The sequence below is a fragment of the Nicotiana attenuata genome, unplaced genomic scaffold (genome assembly GCF_001879085.1).
Source record: "Nicotiana attenuata strain UT unplaced genomic scaffold, NIATTr2, whole genome shotgun sequence".
Classification (NCBI taxonomy): Eukaryota; Viridiplantae; Streptophyta; class Magnoliopsida; order Solanales; family Solanaceae; genus Nicotiana; species Nicotiana attenuata.
In genome coordinates this window covers 249,079-264,473 of record NW_017671091.1, presented here as the reverse complement: position 1 = coordinate 264,473, position 15,395 = coordinate 249,079, and the positions used below count along the sequence as shown (strand labels likewise).

General features: G+C 36.2%; 3 protein-coding genes across 3 annotated transcripts; 1 reads left to right on the top strand and 2 right to left on the bottom strand.

Annotated features, from left to right (window-relative positions):
• Nucleotides 1-3,285: 3,285 nt before the first annotated feature.
• On the bottom strand, nucleotides 3,286-4,390 carry LOC109205855. The gene is made up of 2 exons (XM_019368611.1): nucleotides 3,956-4,390; nucleotides 3,286-3,744 (listed from the first exon to the last, which is right to left on the bottom strand). Exons 1-2 carry the CDS (start codon nucleotides 4,388-4,390, stop codon nucleotides 3,286-3,288), a joined length of 894 nt encoding a protein of 297 aa, XP_019224156.1.
• An 8,743-nt stretch (nucleotides 4,391-13,133) lies between these two features.
• Nucleotides 13,134-14,048, top strand: LOC109205854 (chitinase 2-like). Its single transcript, XM_019368610.1, has one exon. It carries the CDS (start codon nucleotides 13,137-13,139, stop codon nucleotides 14,046-14,048), a length of 912 nt encoding a protein of 303 aa, XP_019224155.1. The 5' UTR covers nucleotides 13,134-13,136.
• Nucleotides 14,049-14,248: 200 nt separating this feature from the next.
• LOC109205861 (histone H4) lies at nucleotides 14,249-15,005 on the bottom strand. Its single transcript, XM_019368617.1, has 2 exons — nucleotides 14,895-15,005; nucleotides 14,249-14,696 (listed from the first exon to the last, which is right to left on the bottom strand). The coding sequence occupies exon 2, from the start codon at nucleotides 14,674-14,676 to the stop codon at nucleotides 14,365-14,367; it is 312 nt and encodes a 103-aa protein (XP_019224162.1). The 5' UTR covers nucleotides 14,677-14,696; nucleotides 14,895-15,005; the 3' UTR covers nucleotides 14,249-14,364.
• Nucleotides 15,006-15,395: the final 390 nt, after the last annotated feature.

Below are 15,395 nucleotides of genomic sequence, written 5' to 3'. Positions count from 1 at the left end.
ACGTGGGCCCGAGGGCGGTTTGGGCAACTTTTCGATCGGGGTTAGGAATTGTTATAAATTGGATTGTAATGATTAATTGAGCATATATTAATGGATTTGTGTAACCGTTGGCTAGTTTTGGAGCGTGGTGCATCAACTAGAGTCTTCGGAAGGGCGTGGAATGCCGGTTATGGACCTTCGGAGCGAGGTGAGTCTACTTTCTAACCTTGTAAGAGGGAATTGTCCCCATAGGTGAAATAATTGATTATGTGCTCCTATTTGCGGGGGCTACATACGCACGAGGTGAGGAGAGTCCGTGCGTAGCTACTATTATGCCATTGTCCGGGTAGTTAGGACCCAAAAGCATGTTATACTTGAATTATTTATGAACCTATTGATAGCTTGAATTGCTTAAATCACCTTGGGTTAGTAAATGAATTTAAAAGGAGATTAAACATCATTTTTCCTGAATTGTTAAAAAGAGAAATCGTTTTATTTGGATAAATATTCCCGATTAAGTTCTTAATTGACTGATTGAGCATGTATCTCTATGTGTACCTGCGTCGCATGCATGATTCGCGAGCAGGGTATGTGTTTATTTATGGAACGGGNATGATTCGCGAGCAGGGTGTGTATTTATTTTATGTTGACCGCGTCGCAGGTTAGTTCGCGAGTGGGGTAATAGATGCATCTATAGGCGCGTCGTCGACTCTCGGCAAGTGCACAGTCTACATTTCTGTTGGATCCGGCCGTCGCCTCGGCATGATATGCGCATGCTTGTATTGTTTCCTTGAACTTAATTAATTTATTATTGCCTCTTCATGGCTTGAAATTATTTGGATAATTACGAAAAAGGAATTTTGGAAATTTTCTATAAAAGAATTAATTGTTTATTTTTTTCCTCCTATTTGGATAAAAATCATGCTTATAGAAATCCATAATTTAGTGTATTACTGACCTCACTATTGGACCATTAGTAAGTGTCGAAGTCGACCATCTCGTTCTACTTCTTCGAGGTTAGGCGGGATACTCATTGAGTACACGTTGTTTTCGTACTCATACTACACTTCTGTGCATTTTTGTTGCACAGGTATATGTAACCCTTGTGGCCTACTAGGTGTAGCAGCGCGGATGATTCTGGGACTAGGTGAGTTGCATTATTCGAGGCGACCCGCAGCTAGTATAGTCCCTTCCAGTGTATTGTATTTATTTCTTGTCCACTGTATTTCAGACGGATGTTGTATTTTATTTTCTTATCTGTAGATGCTCATGCACTTGTGACACCGGGTTCTGGGATGGTTTGAAGTATTTTGCATTGAACTGCATATTTTTTAAATCTGATTTGAGACAATTATCTTTTAAATTGCTAAATTTGAAGGAAAATCCTAGATTTTCAAAAGTAATAAAACGAGAATTGGATTAAGTAATTTGGTTGGCTTGCCTGACAGCAGTGTCCGACGCCATTATGACCCTTAGTGGATTTTGGGTCGTGACAAGCACGGTCGCTTAAACTATCATAATTGGCCTATTATATGATTTTAATACATGTTTTAGCCTATGGTAATTTTTTAAATTTATTAACCGCTTTTAATTAATTATAGGAAGATTCAACATTATCTAAAACACGTCTTGAACCACGTCACATGAAATGCACCCGCGGTCCATGACACGTTTTATCTAACGTTGTTGAGATTTGAATTTGGGTCACATGAAATGCACACCCGAGTTTAGGAAATTAATTTTTAAAATAGCGCGCCTAAAGCAACTACGCACTTTCAAGTTTGCGAGGGCCATGGAAAATTCAACTAAATGGCACACCTCGATTTCTAAGGATTAAAATTAATTAAGTGAGGGCCATGCGTTTTGAGATTTTGTTGTGGATGAAGTGTATGATTGTGATATTATTGGGCTCGACAAGGTTTATTTTGTGGCCCAGACTAATTGTCTCGTCAAACACTCCCCAAGCCCCTTTTTTCCGGCTCATCTGCTTATGCCAAAGTTTAGTCAAAACCCAACCCCTTTTAATTCAGAGTCATTCTAACGGCCCAAGTCCTTTTCCCTAAATCCCAAATCTTATTTTTCAATTAGCCAACTTGGTCCATCTTGTCTTTCAACAAAATTGATCAACTTTTACCAAATCATCATTGTATTAGAACTCGTCTGAACAGATCTTTCATATTCCAAACTAATTATAAAAATTCAATAAGTATTTTACAAACTACTTCATCAAAACAAAAGAAACAAGCAAACAAAATAAAATTCTAAATTCTAATACACTACTAGGCAGGCAGTAAATCAATGTGACCCAACATATAAACACAATCAATGAATCATGACATGAACACACTCATACATACAAGCAAAGCATGCTACGAAAAAGTATCAAAATAAAAGCTCACCTCAATAAGCAATGATTTTCTTCAGTAGTTGATTGAACAAACGGAAAAAAAAACTCCAGGTAAATACCTCGACAATACAGGTTGCTCGAAATTGAAAACGAAACCTTCGACTGGAACACCAAACGGGCGACCTCGACGGGCTCGACTCAAAACCTCGGCTAAGTTTGTGTGTGTTTCGTGATGTTTCGAGTTGTTGTTTCACGTGGTTTTGTAGCTGAGTTTACCGCTAGGTTCGAACTCGGCTTTCGCCGGACTCAATGGAGGGTCGTCGGAGTTACGAGATGAAGAAACTGCTGAAAATTTTCGATCCCACCCGTTTCTAGCTGCTCGGGTCTCTTTTTTTTTTTGATAAGAGGAAGATAATGCTTAGGGTCTCAATTTTTGTTCAAGAACAGTAGCTCATGGAGTCGTTGCTTTTTGCTTCAGAAGAAACTATTGATTTAGACTTAGGCTGTTTTTGCGGATGGTAGGCGTTAGGTCTATATTTTAGATGTAGGTACTATTATACAGGGGTAGGAATTAGGTTAGGGGTATGGGCCTAGGAATTATGGGCTTGGGAATTATGGGCTAGGTCCAAAATTAGGCCTAAAAATGGGTTGCTCGACCCCAAGTTTTATTCTTTCCCCGCGAACGGGACTAAAATACGACCTTATTTATTAATTAGTCCTACTTAAATAAAATAACTATTAAAATAAGACTGAACGTTAAAATAAACTATTTTTTGGTATTTTTCAAGATTAAAAATGACTACAAAATATTAACGGAATAATTTTTGTAATTTTCATTTTTTCTTGTAATAAAACGAAGTAAAAGAGTAAAAATTAGTTGAAATAGCTATATTAGGCCTAAATTAAATATTTACATGCTAAACTATGAAAAATATTGGGGAGGGTAAAAAATCACATGTCTACACCATCCTGAATACTCCTGCCTTGCTTGATTTCCCTGTTGCATTCTCCGCAGCCCATTTCCAGTGTTGGTCCCATGAGGTTGCCCAGATTAGTTGTCTCTGCATCCATTTTAGCAGTTTTGTCCAAACACTCTTAGCATACTCACATTCAATGAAGATATGCTTCCTGTTCTCATCATGCACTTTACACAGAATACATTCCCTATCCACCTGCATCCCCCATTTGTTCAATCTATCACTGGTTAGCATCCTATCTTGGAAGTTTAGCCACATTGTGAATTTAGCTTTTGCCCTTGCTTCATTTCCAAACATGAACATCTTCCATTCTACTCTTGGCAATTGCCCCATCATAGCCAAATATAGTTGTCTGATCATACTATTATTCTTCTGTAGTTGAATAAGAATTGTTTCTACTGAGCTTCTTGCCTCCACCATCTTTCTAACTACCCAGGAAGCCTGCTTTGGTATTGGCATATTAGACAGCTGTTGACCTTTTAAATAGTATGCATGTATCCATTTGATCCACATCTTATCACCCTTGTTAGCTAGATCCCAGTAGTTATTTGCTGCTGCTGCTTTATTCCATAGTTTTAGATTGATTAGATTCAGCTCCCCCCCCCCCCACCCCCCCAGCACTTTTGGGAGTATATATTTTATCCCATGCTACCAGAGATCTTCTTGTAATGACATTGACTCCTGACCACACATAGCTTCTGCAGTATGCTTCAATAGTCTTCAAGACCTTGCTAGGAATCAGAAACAGTTGAGACCAATAAGCCTGAATACCAAATAAGACAGATTGCACTAATTGAATTCTTCCAGCATATGAGAGCTTTTTTGCTGTCCATGAAGAAATTCTTGTCACCATCTTCTCAATAAGTGGTTGCCATTGGGCTATGGACATCTTTTTGGTGGTTAATGGAACTCCTAGGTACTTAACTGGCAATATACCTCTAGAGTAACCAAATTTTTCTACTATCTCTTCACTAGTCAACTGAGTAACACTTCCAAAGAAGATTGAACTCTTTTCTTGGTTGGCTTTCAAGCCTGAAGCTGCACAAAAATGATTAAGACAAAGTTGAAACTGAGTGATTGAGGTCATATCACCCCTTGCAAAAAGTAACAGATCATCTGCAAAACTCAGATGAGTTATGCCAAGCTTACTCCCCTTATATTTTATTCTCTAACAAGACAATTACTACAACAAATTGCTTAGTTGTTCCTATTAAATATCCCATCACCTTAAATCCTCAAATGGGATTACAACTCACAAAGGTCACGCAAACAAGCAGGGGTTAGTTGTTCACATTATCACATTATTTATCTACTAAATCTCTAGTTCACAAGTAACCTAATTTTGATTCAATCCTCTAGCAATTTCAGTGTATTAATTTCACTATAAAATGCCAGCCACCACATAAGTACAAACCACAAATTAAACAAAATGAGTAGAAAATTATCATTTTTTATAGCTATTTTTTTGGCAATTTATTCATCAGTGGAGGGACGTACTGCCTATCCACCTTGTTCACCTTGTAAATGTACTGGCAATGATTGTGCTGGAACTGGTTTATTTCCTAAAGGCTCTAAATTTGTGTGGCCAGAGTTAATAGGAATTAAAGAAAAGGATGCTGTGAACCAAGTTCTAAGTAGCAATTCAGTTGTTACACCAGTTGTTATTTACAATCAAGTTACAAACATAACTGATGATTGTTGTAATAGAGTTTGGATCCTTGTTGATCAACCAGGTGGTAATGGTCAGGTTGAAAATATTCCTACAGTTGGATAATTGTAGATTACGATTTAAAGACAGTGAGAATTTTTTAAGCGTAAAGCACAAATGATTTTACAACCCGCTTGTATGTGGCATTCGCCACTAAATAATAATTGAAATATTTCATAAAAAAAATTCCTTCGTCCGATATCTAAATATTTTACTAATTGAAATACTTAATAACTAGTATTATACAATTTTTCACTAGCACAAAGTATAAAATAACTCTACATATTCATATACTCTCATAAGAGTCCTTTCGAAAATTTCATTTCGATGCACCTTCTTGTGCTCATCCTTGAAAAAAACAAGCTTGAACAGAATATTTGAAGAGTTTAATTCTTTCATATATATACGTCATATTAAAAGGGTCTCTCCAGTGCACCATGACTAATTTAATTTGACGGGTTGAGTAGATCAAGGTTCGTAGGAAGGACGTGTACTTCAGTCTTAATTAAAAATAGAAGTTCATTATATTGAGTAAAATACAAAATTTTAATATTGCTTCATGCCTTCTAGAGCTATCAAAACGTGTCAGCCCAGCCAACCCAGTCCAAGCCTCACGGGCTTTTAAATTTGATGGTGTAGGGCAGGCCGGCCCGCCATCTAAATGGGCCTCAAAATGGCCAGTACAACCCATCCATACGAGGGTTGCAGGCTAGGGCGGGCTTGCCCTTCAATATTTTTTAGAAAAAAACTTTTTCAAATCTTTAAATATTTCTTTGTGACATAGTTTCTTAATCATATGGACGACCTCTGTTTGTTTAGAGCATACAAGAATCTTGATATTTGACAAGGAATCACCTAATTGAAATACAAACTCTCTATATCTCTAGCTCTTCTTTTTTAATGTTACATGAATATTTTTTCAATACTTTTCTTTACTTTCATCAGGCTCAGGAATTGCTTTAATAAGTTTGTATGTTGAGGTATTTAAATTTAGGTTTTAACATCATTTGTTGAATTCATCATTATAGTCCATAAAATTTTTAAAATTCATAAAATTTGCTAGTGTTGTCAATTTTCTTTGAGTATTAAAACTTGACCTTTTTTTCTATACTGAAGAGCAATTTTAATTATTATTAATATATTAAAGTAACCAAACTGATTATTGGTCACTTAAAATAATATTTTCCTTTGAAAAAAAAAATATTATTGGCCACTTAAAACTTTCCTAGTTCGTTGTTAATTAAGCAAAAGAAAAATTACATACTAAATGCATATCAAAAATCTAAATTCTAGCCGATATGCAAAGGTAAATGAGCAATCTAAGGTTGGGAATGAAGATTATAGTTGATAGTTTTTTTTTTTTGTTTTTACTTCTTCTTTTTTAATATTAAATATTTAAATTTGAATTTAATTAATTTTCGGTCCACGGGCCGACCCAGGTCCAGTCTCGATCAAGCCTCAAGGGCCAGCTGGTTGATTTGGGCGAGGCTTATAGGCCTCAGTTTCAGATGGGCTAAAAAAATCCCAACCCAACTCTATCGAAGTAGCGGGCTGGCCTCATGGGCCAAGCCCATTTTGACGGCTCTAACGCCGTCTATAAGTATTGACTATATTTCTATAACATTTTATGTACAAATTTGTATTATTGAAAGCAATCCTAATTCAACTTAGAGTTAAATGTAGAATATGAAACATAATTGCATGGCCTCGTTTGTGAAACGGAATTGGAAAATCTCCTATCATCAAGGAATTTATATCCTCTGTCCAATTATTCTGGTGCTATATAAGATAGTGACACTGACCACTAACACAAGCTTATATAGTGTAACCAAAGATAAAATTTTATTGGATATCAAATTACTATTGTTATGTCGAGAAAGAGGCAAACCCTAAAATAAAGAAGATAAAGAACACCAAATTTTAACGTGGAAAACCCTTCAAATCGAAGGTAAAAACCACGGGATCACAAAGATCCATAAAGCTCCACTATAAAAATAAGAGGGTTACAAAAGTTCTCCAAATTGGCTACACAATAAGGGCCAAACACGGAGCAACAATAGCAACAAGAGCAACAACTAATCAATTGAAAAAAGAGTATAATCCACAAAACGAAGCTGCTGTTTGAGGCTCGAAATCAGATGCTACGAGCCTCCAAATCCGATCTTCACCGTTCAAATCCAAGACCGAGATGTTACGAACACTCAGTCAAAATTTCAGCCCGATCCAACGGTTAACGAATCAAAAAATGTGATTTGAAGTTGGCTGGTCGGAATAAAAATCTGCAGCAAAACAAATACTTTTTTTCTCTCTTCTCTCTTGATGAAAGCTATATCAAAACCCACTCTTATGTGCTTAAGTCTTTCAAAGACTTGTATCAATGAGCATGGAATAATTCTCCAAGGTTGTCCTATTTATAGATCATGAGTGGTGCTTTCTCTTAAAGCCAAAACCCACTCAAAATAGGAATAAACCGAATCCAATTCCAAATAGGACCGGAAACCAAAAGAGAATAAGATTAGGCCATTGGGCCTTTGGCTGGACAACATGGGCATGTGCCCAACAAACTCCCCCTCCAGCCAAGGGGCCAAATGTGTCTTCAAGTAGAGGAACTATTGACAGGCTTCATGCCTGCCAATTTTCTACAAAATTCATGTTTATCTGCAACCACCGCCTTTGTCAGCATATCCGAAGGATTTTCATCAGTGTGTATCTTCTTAACCTCAAATAATTTCTCTTCCACGGCCATTTTTATCCAATGATACTTTCTATTTATATGTTTGGTCTTAGAATGAAAAGTGGAGTGCTTGGTGAGACAGATAGCACTCTGATTATCACAAAATAAGATGTACCGTGGCTGCTCAAAGCCAAGATCATTAATAAACTCCTTCATCCATAATAGTTCTTTGGCACCTTCTGTGACAGCAATATATTCGGCTTCTGTGGTGGATAGAGCTATGCACTTCTGTAGTCTAGATTGCCAAGAAACAGCTCCCCCACCAAAAGTGATCAAATAACCGGAAGTGGATCTTGAATTATCAAGATTGCCTCCTAAATCAGAGTCCGTGTTTAAGGAATTTCAGGCCTTAGCTGAGAGACAGACGGGGAAGAAATTAAAATATATTCGCACTGACAATGGTGGTGAATATTGTGGTCCCTTTGATAACTATTGCAAGGAACAAGGAATTCGTCATCAGAAAACTCCGCCCAAGACGCCTCAATTGAACGGTTTGGCAGAGAGGATGAATAGAACTCTAGTTGAGAGAGTTAGATGCTTACTTTCAGAGGCTAAACTTCCAAATACATTTTGGGCGGAAGCACTTAACATTGTTGCCTATGTTATCAATTTATCTCAAGTTGTTGCTTTGGATGGTGATGTCCCATACAGAGTTTGGTTTGCCAAAGATGTTTCTTATGATTACCTGAGAGTTTTTGGGTGTAAAGCTTGTGTGCATATTCCTAAAGATGAGAGATCGAAACTGGATGTCAAAACTAAGCAGTGCATCTTTATCGGTTATGGTCAAGATGAGTTTGGGTATCGTTTTTATGATCCAATTGATAATAAACTTATTAGAAGTCGTGATGCAATATTCTTTGAAGACCAAACTATTGAAGATATTGACAAAGCTGAGAAGATAGATTCTCAGAGTAATGAGAGCTTAGTTGATATTGATTCAGTTTCAATTGCTAAGGCACCTATTGCACATGAAGGAACCCAAGACAATGATGGAGATAGTGATCAAGATCAAAATGATCATCATGGTGTAGATGTTATGGATGCTCCAGTTGATGAAGTTGTGGTTGATCAGCTTGTTAGGACCGGAAAAAGTCAGGTGTCATGCGGAAGCTAGCAAAACAAATCTTGAACGATGATAAATCACACAACAAAGAGAAATATACCAAAAAGAGACACAAACATTTAACGTGGTTCGGTCAACTGACCTACGTCCACGGTGGAGATGAGCAATCCACTATAATAAAAGAGAGTACAAAATATCGAGAGCACAACCTCACGAAGAGGCAAACACAAGTGACACACTAACACTTGTCCCATAAAGTTCTCCCCCTAAACACGAGTCTCAAGCCCCTATGGCTACATCGTGGATGCTACTGAATGAGAAAAAAGTATCCTCAATTTATAAAAGTCCAAACATTTTCCTACAAGAAAAAGGACTAGCCAAATATTGGAGGTTTATGATTTCCTTTTACAAAAAGGAAAACCCAGTTAAGGTAATTATATTGCCATTTTCCTTCAAGAGATAGGAAAACCAAATATGGTAAGAAAATTATGGCAAATACCTAACAACCATTACATCGGGCTGATATATGTTGTGGTTCGTCTCATGGTTGGTTGGCTTATCAGTGTAATTTCCGAATTTATATCGGCCTTTTAAATCCTTTTACTGGTGAGATAATCAATCTTCCTCGTCTTAAATTTCATGCCTCTAAAGTTATTCTATCAAACAATCAAAATAGTTTTGAGGTCGTGGCTATGGGTTACGAGTGGCCCATGTATTATTTCGCTATCCTAAAACTTGGATTTTTACTCGTCCTCAAGATAGTAACCGTCTTTGTGATATGATACACCATGGTGGTAAATACTACACTGTGAATAACAGAGGCGTCGTTTCATCTATTGGCAAAACTACTTTAGAATCTGACAATTTAGTACAGGTTTGCGTACACATGTATAGTTAGCTGCACACAAAATTGTAGTACTGCATTTGAACTTTATTATTTTTCTTAGTATCGATAACTCTATTACTTTGTATAAGTCGGAATGTTTTATGGTGTTCTGTTGGAGAATTATCCATTTTAATAGATTAGAATGACCTCGGAATTCTTATTTCTACTAATGGTACTTCGAGGTTGGAACGAGAGTGAAGAAATTAACATACTTCTTTATCTTTTGAGTTTTCATGCTGACTGCTAGATCGGTCGCTCAAGATCTTTGGTTTTTATTCGGACCAAATGAAAAAAATGGAATCACTTCTTATGGACTCATTGAGAATAATTTTGACCTAGTTCATGCTCTATTAGAAGTAGAAGGCACTCTAGTGGGATCTTCACAGACACAAAAAGATCAAAGTCAGTTTAATGATTGTGTGACATCGCTTTTTCGGCCCCAGGGGCCAATGGAGCTTTGAGGTACCGAGTTCATCTTATTATTTATCTTTTTTATCTTAATTACTCTTATCAAAGTTTTTTTTTCTTGTAACAAGACCATTAATTATACAACGATGAACGATTGCTTAGTTGTTCAAATTAAATATCCCATCACGTTAAATCCTCCACCGGGTTTACAACATCATGCTATCGAGCACGGGTTAGTTATCTTTCAAATTAGTTATTTACATTTATTTACAATAAAACTCAAGTTGCCAAGTAATCAAATGTTGCTTCAATCCTCTTACAATTTCAGTGCATTAATAAGTGCACTATATAATGTCAACTACCACATAGTTGTCTTTGGGCAATTTATTCATCATTGGCACTGCCTATCCACCTTGTACACCTTGTAAGTATACTGGCAATTATATATTAAGAACAAATTTCCTTCGTTGGGTATCAATATAGCCCTGATATCTCTTAAGAGTACTTTAAAATTTTTATTTCCATGCACTTTCTTTGGCTAATTCCTAGTCCAACTCCTTTATTAAAAATGAGTGCATATAATAAGTAGGGGCGAAACCCAAGTTGGTTCAAGCGATTTCAGTTGAACCCGCTTCGTTAAAAAAATATCATTATTTTTATGGGAAAATTATTTTGCTAAGAAGCAGATTACGTACAAAACTAAAAAGCTGAACCCGCTTGATAGATACAAAGTCTTGGCATGATGGTTCGAGGGAGTTCATCTTTAGTTGCAGGTCAGAGCTTGAGTCCTCATTAATATTTTAAAAGTTCTCAATTCAAGGTATTGTACAATTTATTTGAACATAATATAATGATTTTCTTTTATTTTTTCTTCAAATATTCTTATGTTTAAATTTACACCTTTTTAATTGGCGGAATGCCTTCCTGGCCACTTAAACTTGTATCGGTTTGTAAAGCCGATACATCAACTTATATTTTTTCCATTTGAATACTTCAACTTGACGGAGTAAATATTAATAAACACATTTGACCATTGACCAAGCCTATGTGAAAGTGGCACAGCTGGCATGGCTAAATTGTGTGCAAATCACGCTACCAAAGCGCGTGAATAGTTTTATTTCTATTAAAAAATATTAGAAATAGAATAAAAATAAATAAGAAAGAAAAAAGAAAAAGAAAAAAAGATTTTTCTCTCTCCCCTACTCTTTTTCCCTCTCCTTCCACCTCTCTCATCTTCCCAAGCAAACCATTCCCATCCTGTAAATTTTTTTATTTTCTGATAGGGTTAAATGCGGTGGTTGAAGTCAGCTAGAGCTTCAGGAGTAATCCTACTGTGGTTAGGTTAGCTCCATTTCACAGAAGCTTCAGTGCATGACTACAATGGTGAGAAATTCGTGAGCAAAGGCAATGCATTTGTTGTCCACGACGGCAGCGAAGGAATTTACGCCTCTACTCCTAACTTCACTAATTCTTCTTTTCCTCTGACTCTTTCATTCGGTAATCACTCTCTCAAGAATGCAATTTATCCAGATCTGTATGAAAAAATTGTTAATTTCATATGCCAGCAAGGCTGGCCTTCAGTTGAATGAAGCACAAATAGCTTTGTAAGCTTTGGCTACTGATACTAATGGCTTCTTGGAGATAAAATTTCTGATCCTTTTTCTTTTATGTTTGGAGATGATAATGTTACTAATTTTGTATAATGTAACATCAATTTTTTTTTAAAAAAAATAATATAGGACCAAAAAATCCACATGTCATATAATAAAGACCAAACATGTGACATGGCATTCATGTCGGCGCGATTGGTAAACACGTTCAACAGAAAGTGCTTATTAGTATTCATTCCGTCAAGTTGAAGTGTTCAAATGAAAAAAATATAAGTTCATGTATCGGCTTTACAAACCGGTACAAGTTTAAGTGGCCAGAAAGCCATTACGCCTTTTTAATTTGAATGTTTCAAATATTTTGAGCTGTTTTACTTACCCATTCCTCGTTGTTCCTTCCTCACAGTTTCTTGTTTTATTATTTGTTAAATTCTTATACTGTTAAAATCTTTAATTTATGTTAGTTTTTAATCCGTTATATTGTTATTATTAGCACTGATTAGATTATAACAATAAATATTTTAGTGCTTGTTAATTTGTTAAATTTAATAAATGAGTAGATTAGTTAGTATTTTGGTATAGATTGAATTGATTTAGTGAAGTAAAATAAATTTTTTTAAAAATTGAAGTTTAATAAATGGTTATAATTTAAAAGGTACATATATAGATTTGTTGTTATTTTTTGTGTGTTTTGTAGAGCACGACCTCAAAAGAAAATAAAGAGTAGCGGGCAAACACTTTTTGAGGTTTGTTACGAACCCGCTTACGCAAAAGTGTGAGTCTGCCACTGACATAGAAGGACTAGTAGCCTGTTTGGCCAAGCTTCTTTTTGGCCAAAAGCACTTTTGGCCAAAAATTGAGGTGTTTGGCCAAGCTTTTGGAAGGAAAAAAAGTGTTTTTGAGTAGAAGCAGAAGCAGTTTTGGAGAAGCAGAAAAAAGTAGCTTCTCTCCAAAAGCACTTTTTTGAGAAGCACTTTTGAGAAAAATACACTTAGAAGCAATTTTTTAAAGCTTGGCCAAACACTAATTGCTGCTCAGAAGTGTTTTTCAAAAACTAATTAGCCAAACACAAACTGCTTCTCACCAAAAGTACTTTTGAAAAAAAACACTTCTCAAAATAAGCTGATTTTTGCAACTTGGCCAAACGGGCTATAGAATTCTGGCATATATGTCCAAGGAAAGTGATCACTTTAGGAGTCAAGCCACAAAGCTATGTGCCACTTCTGCTAATTAATCTTATTTTAAGATACTGTAATTGTTAACCAAATTCAACAACTAGCTGAAACGACAAACTAAAGGCAACAATTTTTAACTTTCCCTTGTGACTGATACTTTAACGTCCATCTATTAATGAACCTATATTTAAACTGCATAGCTTCAAACCATTCTAGCACACTACACAGTTCTAATTAACAAATCTCAACTTCATGGATTTCTCCAAATTTTTAATTTCAAGTTTTGCTTTTCAAGCCTTAACACTTTTTCTGTCACCAATCCAGGCAACACCTGGAAATTCCAATATATTTAGGGAATACATTGGAGCAGAGTTCAAGAATGTCAAGTTTAGTGAGGTCCCCGTTCACTCTAACGTCGAATTTCACTTCATTCTCTCCTTTGCCATTGACTACACTTCTTCTGCATCTCCCACCAACGGTCAATTCAACATTTTTTGGGACACACATAATCTCACCCCTTCTTCAGTTTCATCCATTAAAACCCAACATCCAAACGTAAAAGTAGCATTGAGCTTAGGAGGAGACAGCGTTGGAGGAAGCAGCGTCTATTTCAACCCTTCTTCTGTTGATTCTTGGGTTTCAAATGCAGTCTCTTCTCTTACTGATATAATTAAGCAATACAATTTGGATGGTATCGATATCGACTATGAACATTTTCAAGCTGATCCTAATACTTTTTCAGAGTGCATAGGCAGACTTATTACAACACTCAAGAATAATGGAGTCATTTCCTTTGCTTCAATAGCTCCATTTGATGATGATAAAGTTCAAAATCATTATCAGGCGCTATGGAAAAGCTATGGTCACATTATAGACTATGTTAATTTCCAATTTTACGCGTATGATGAGGGAACTACTGTGTCTCAATTCATGAACTATTTTGCTACACAAAGATCCAATTATGAAGGGGGAAAGATCTTGGCTAGTTTTATTAGTGATGGGAGTGGGGGATTATCTCCAGAAAATGGATTTTTCACAGCGTGTAGTGAGCTGAAAAGTGAAGGAGAGTTGGCTGGGATATTTGTGTGGAGTGCTGATGATTCGAAATCAAATGGTTTCAAATATGAGAAGCAGTCACAAGCATTACTGGCCATACCTCACTAATGCTTTACCCTTTGTACGACTCTTATATACAATATTGTATAATTGTCCTCTTTGTGTGTACATGATAATGAGTATTTGGTCTATAAATATTCTGAGACTCAATATCTGATACACAGACTGGTTAGCAACAAGTAAATTAACAGATAAACTCATTAATCAAAAGGAATTGGCATAAAATTGGTCAAATTGACAACTCAACAGTAAGAAAATAAGTAGTGCAATTTCATTAATTAAGCAATAATATTCTTGCAAAAACTAATCATATTTAGAACATAGTTACATTAAAGGTAAAACCAACATTAATTAATTCCAATCTCTAACCACCAAAACCATAGAGAGTACGGCCTTGCCTCTTGAGCGCGTAAACAACATCCATAGCAGTCACAGTCTTCCTCCTAGCGTGCTCAGTGTAAGTTACAGCATCACGAATCACATTCTCTAGAAAGATCTTGAGCACGCCACGTGTCTCCTCGTAGATAAGCCCACTGATACGCTTCACTCCTCCTCTACGAGCTAAACGCCTGATTGCTGGCTTTGTGATACCTTGGATGTTGTCGCGGAGGACTTTACGGTGTCGTTTTGCTCCTCCCTTTCCTAACCCTTTTCCTCCCTTTCCGCGTCCTGACATCTTCAAGTAACTTCAATTCTCTGTAAAAATCATTTCATTTATCAAAAATCAACAAATAGTAGCTGAATTTCTTAAAATCAAAATAACCGATCTCAAATATTAATTCTTTTACTGGAAATAGCCAGAAACTATACACTATCAGGATTAACTACTAAACAAAATTAAAAAGCTAATGTGAACAAATGAACACAGAGAGAGAGAAGGATAGATTGGCATACCAAATAACAATTGAAAGCTTAGGAGCTTGATTACTGAAGAGAGAGATGATAATGGGGATAGTGAGGCTATATGGTTGGGATATATAATGAGGGTGACGCTGGTGAGAGCTTCAATCTAAGTCGTGGTCACGTGGATTAATATTTGCCGTCGATGAAGATCTTTGACGGTTGAGATGAAATGTACTGAAAGTGACGAGGATTGATGACCTGGCACTCTGTGTTTGTTTCAATTGAGGATCCAAAATTTGAACACCTTCTCCTATTGTGGGGTGGTGGAAACTAGAAATATGGGCGGGACTGATTAGCGATTTACCGCCAAAGATGAATAGTTGAAAATGGGCCAGAAGCCACTGGGTTTATGGTTTGGGCCTACCACTCTGGTTCAGTCGGGTGAAATTCAAAAATAGCCAGATTTACTAGTAGTAATTGAAAATAGTCACAGTTTCAAAACTAATCAAATTTAGCTACTTTACATGTAAAGATAAATCTGAACAAAAATAT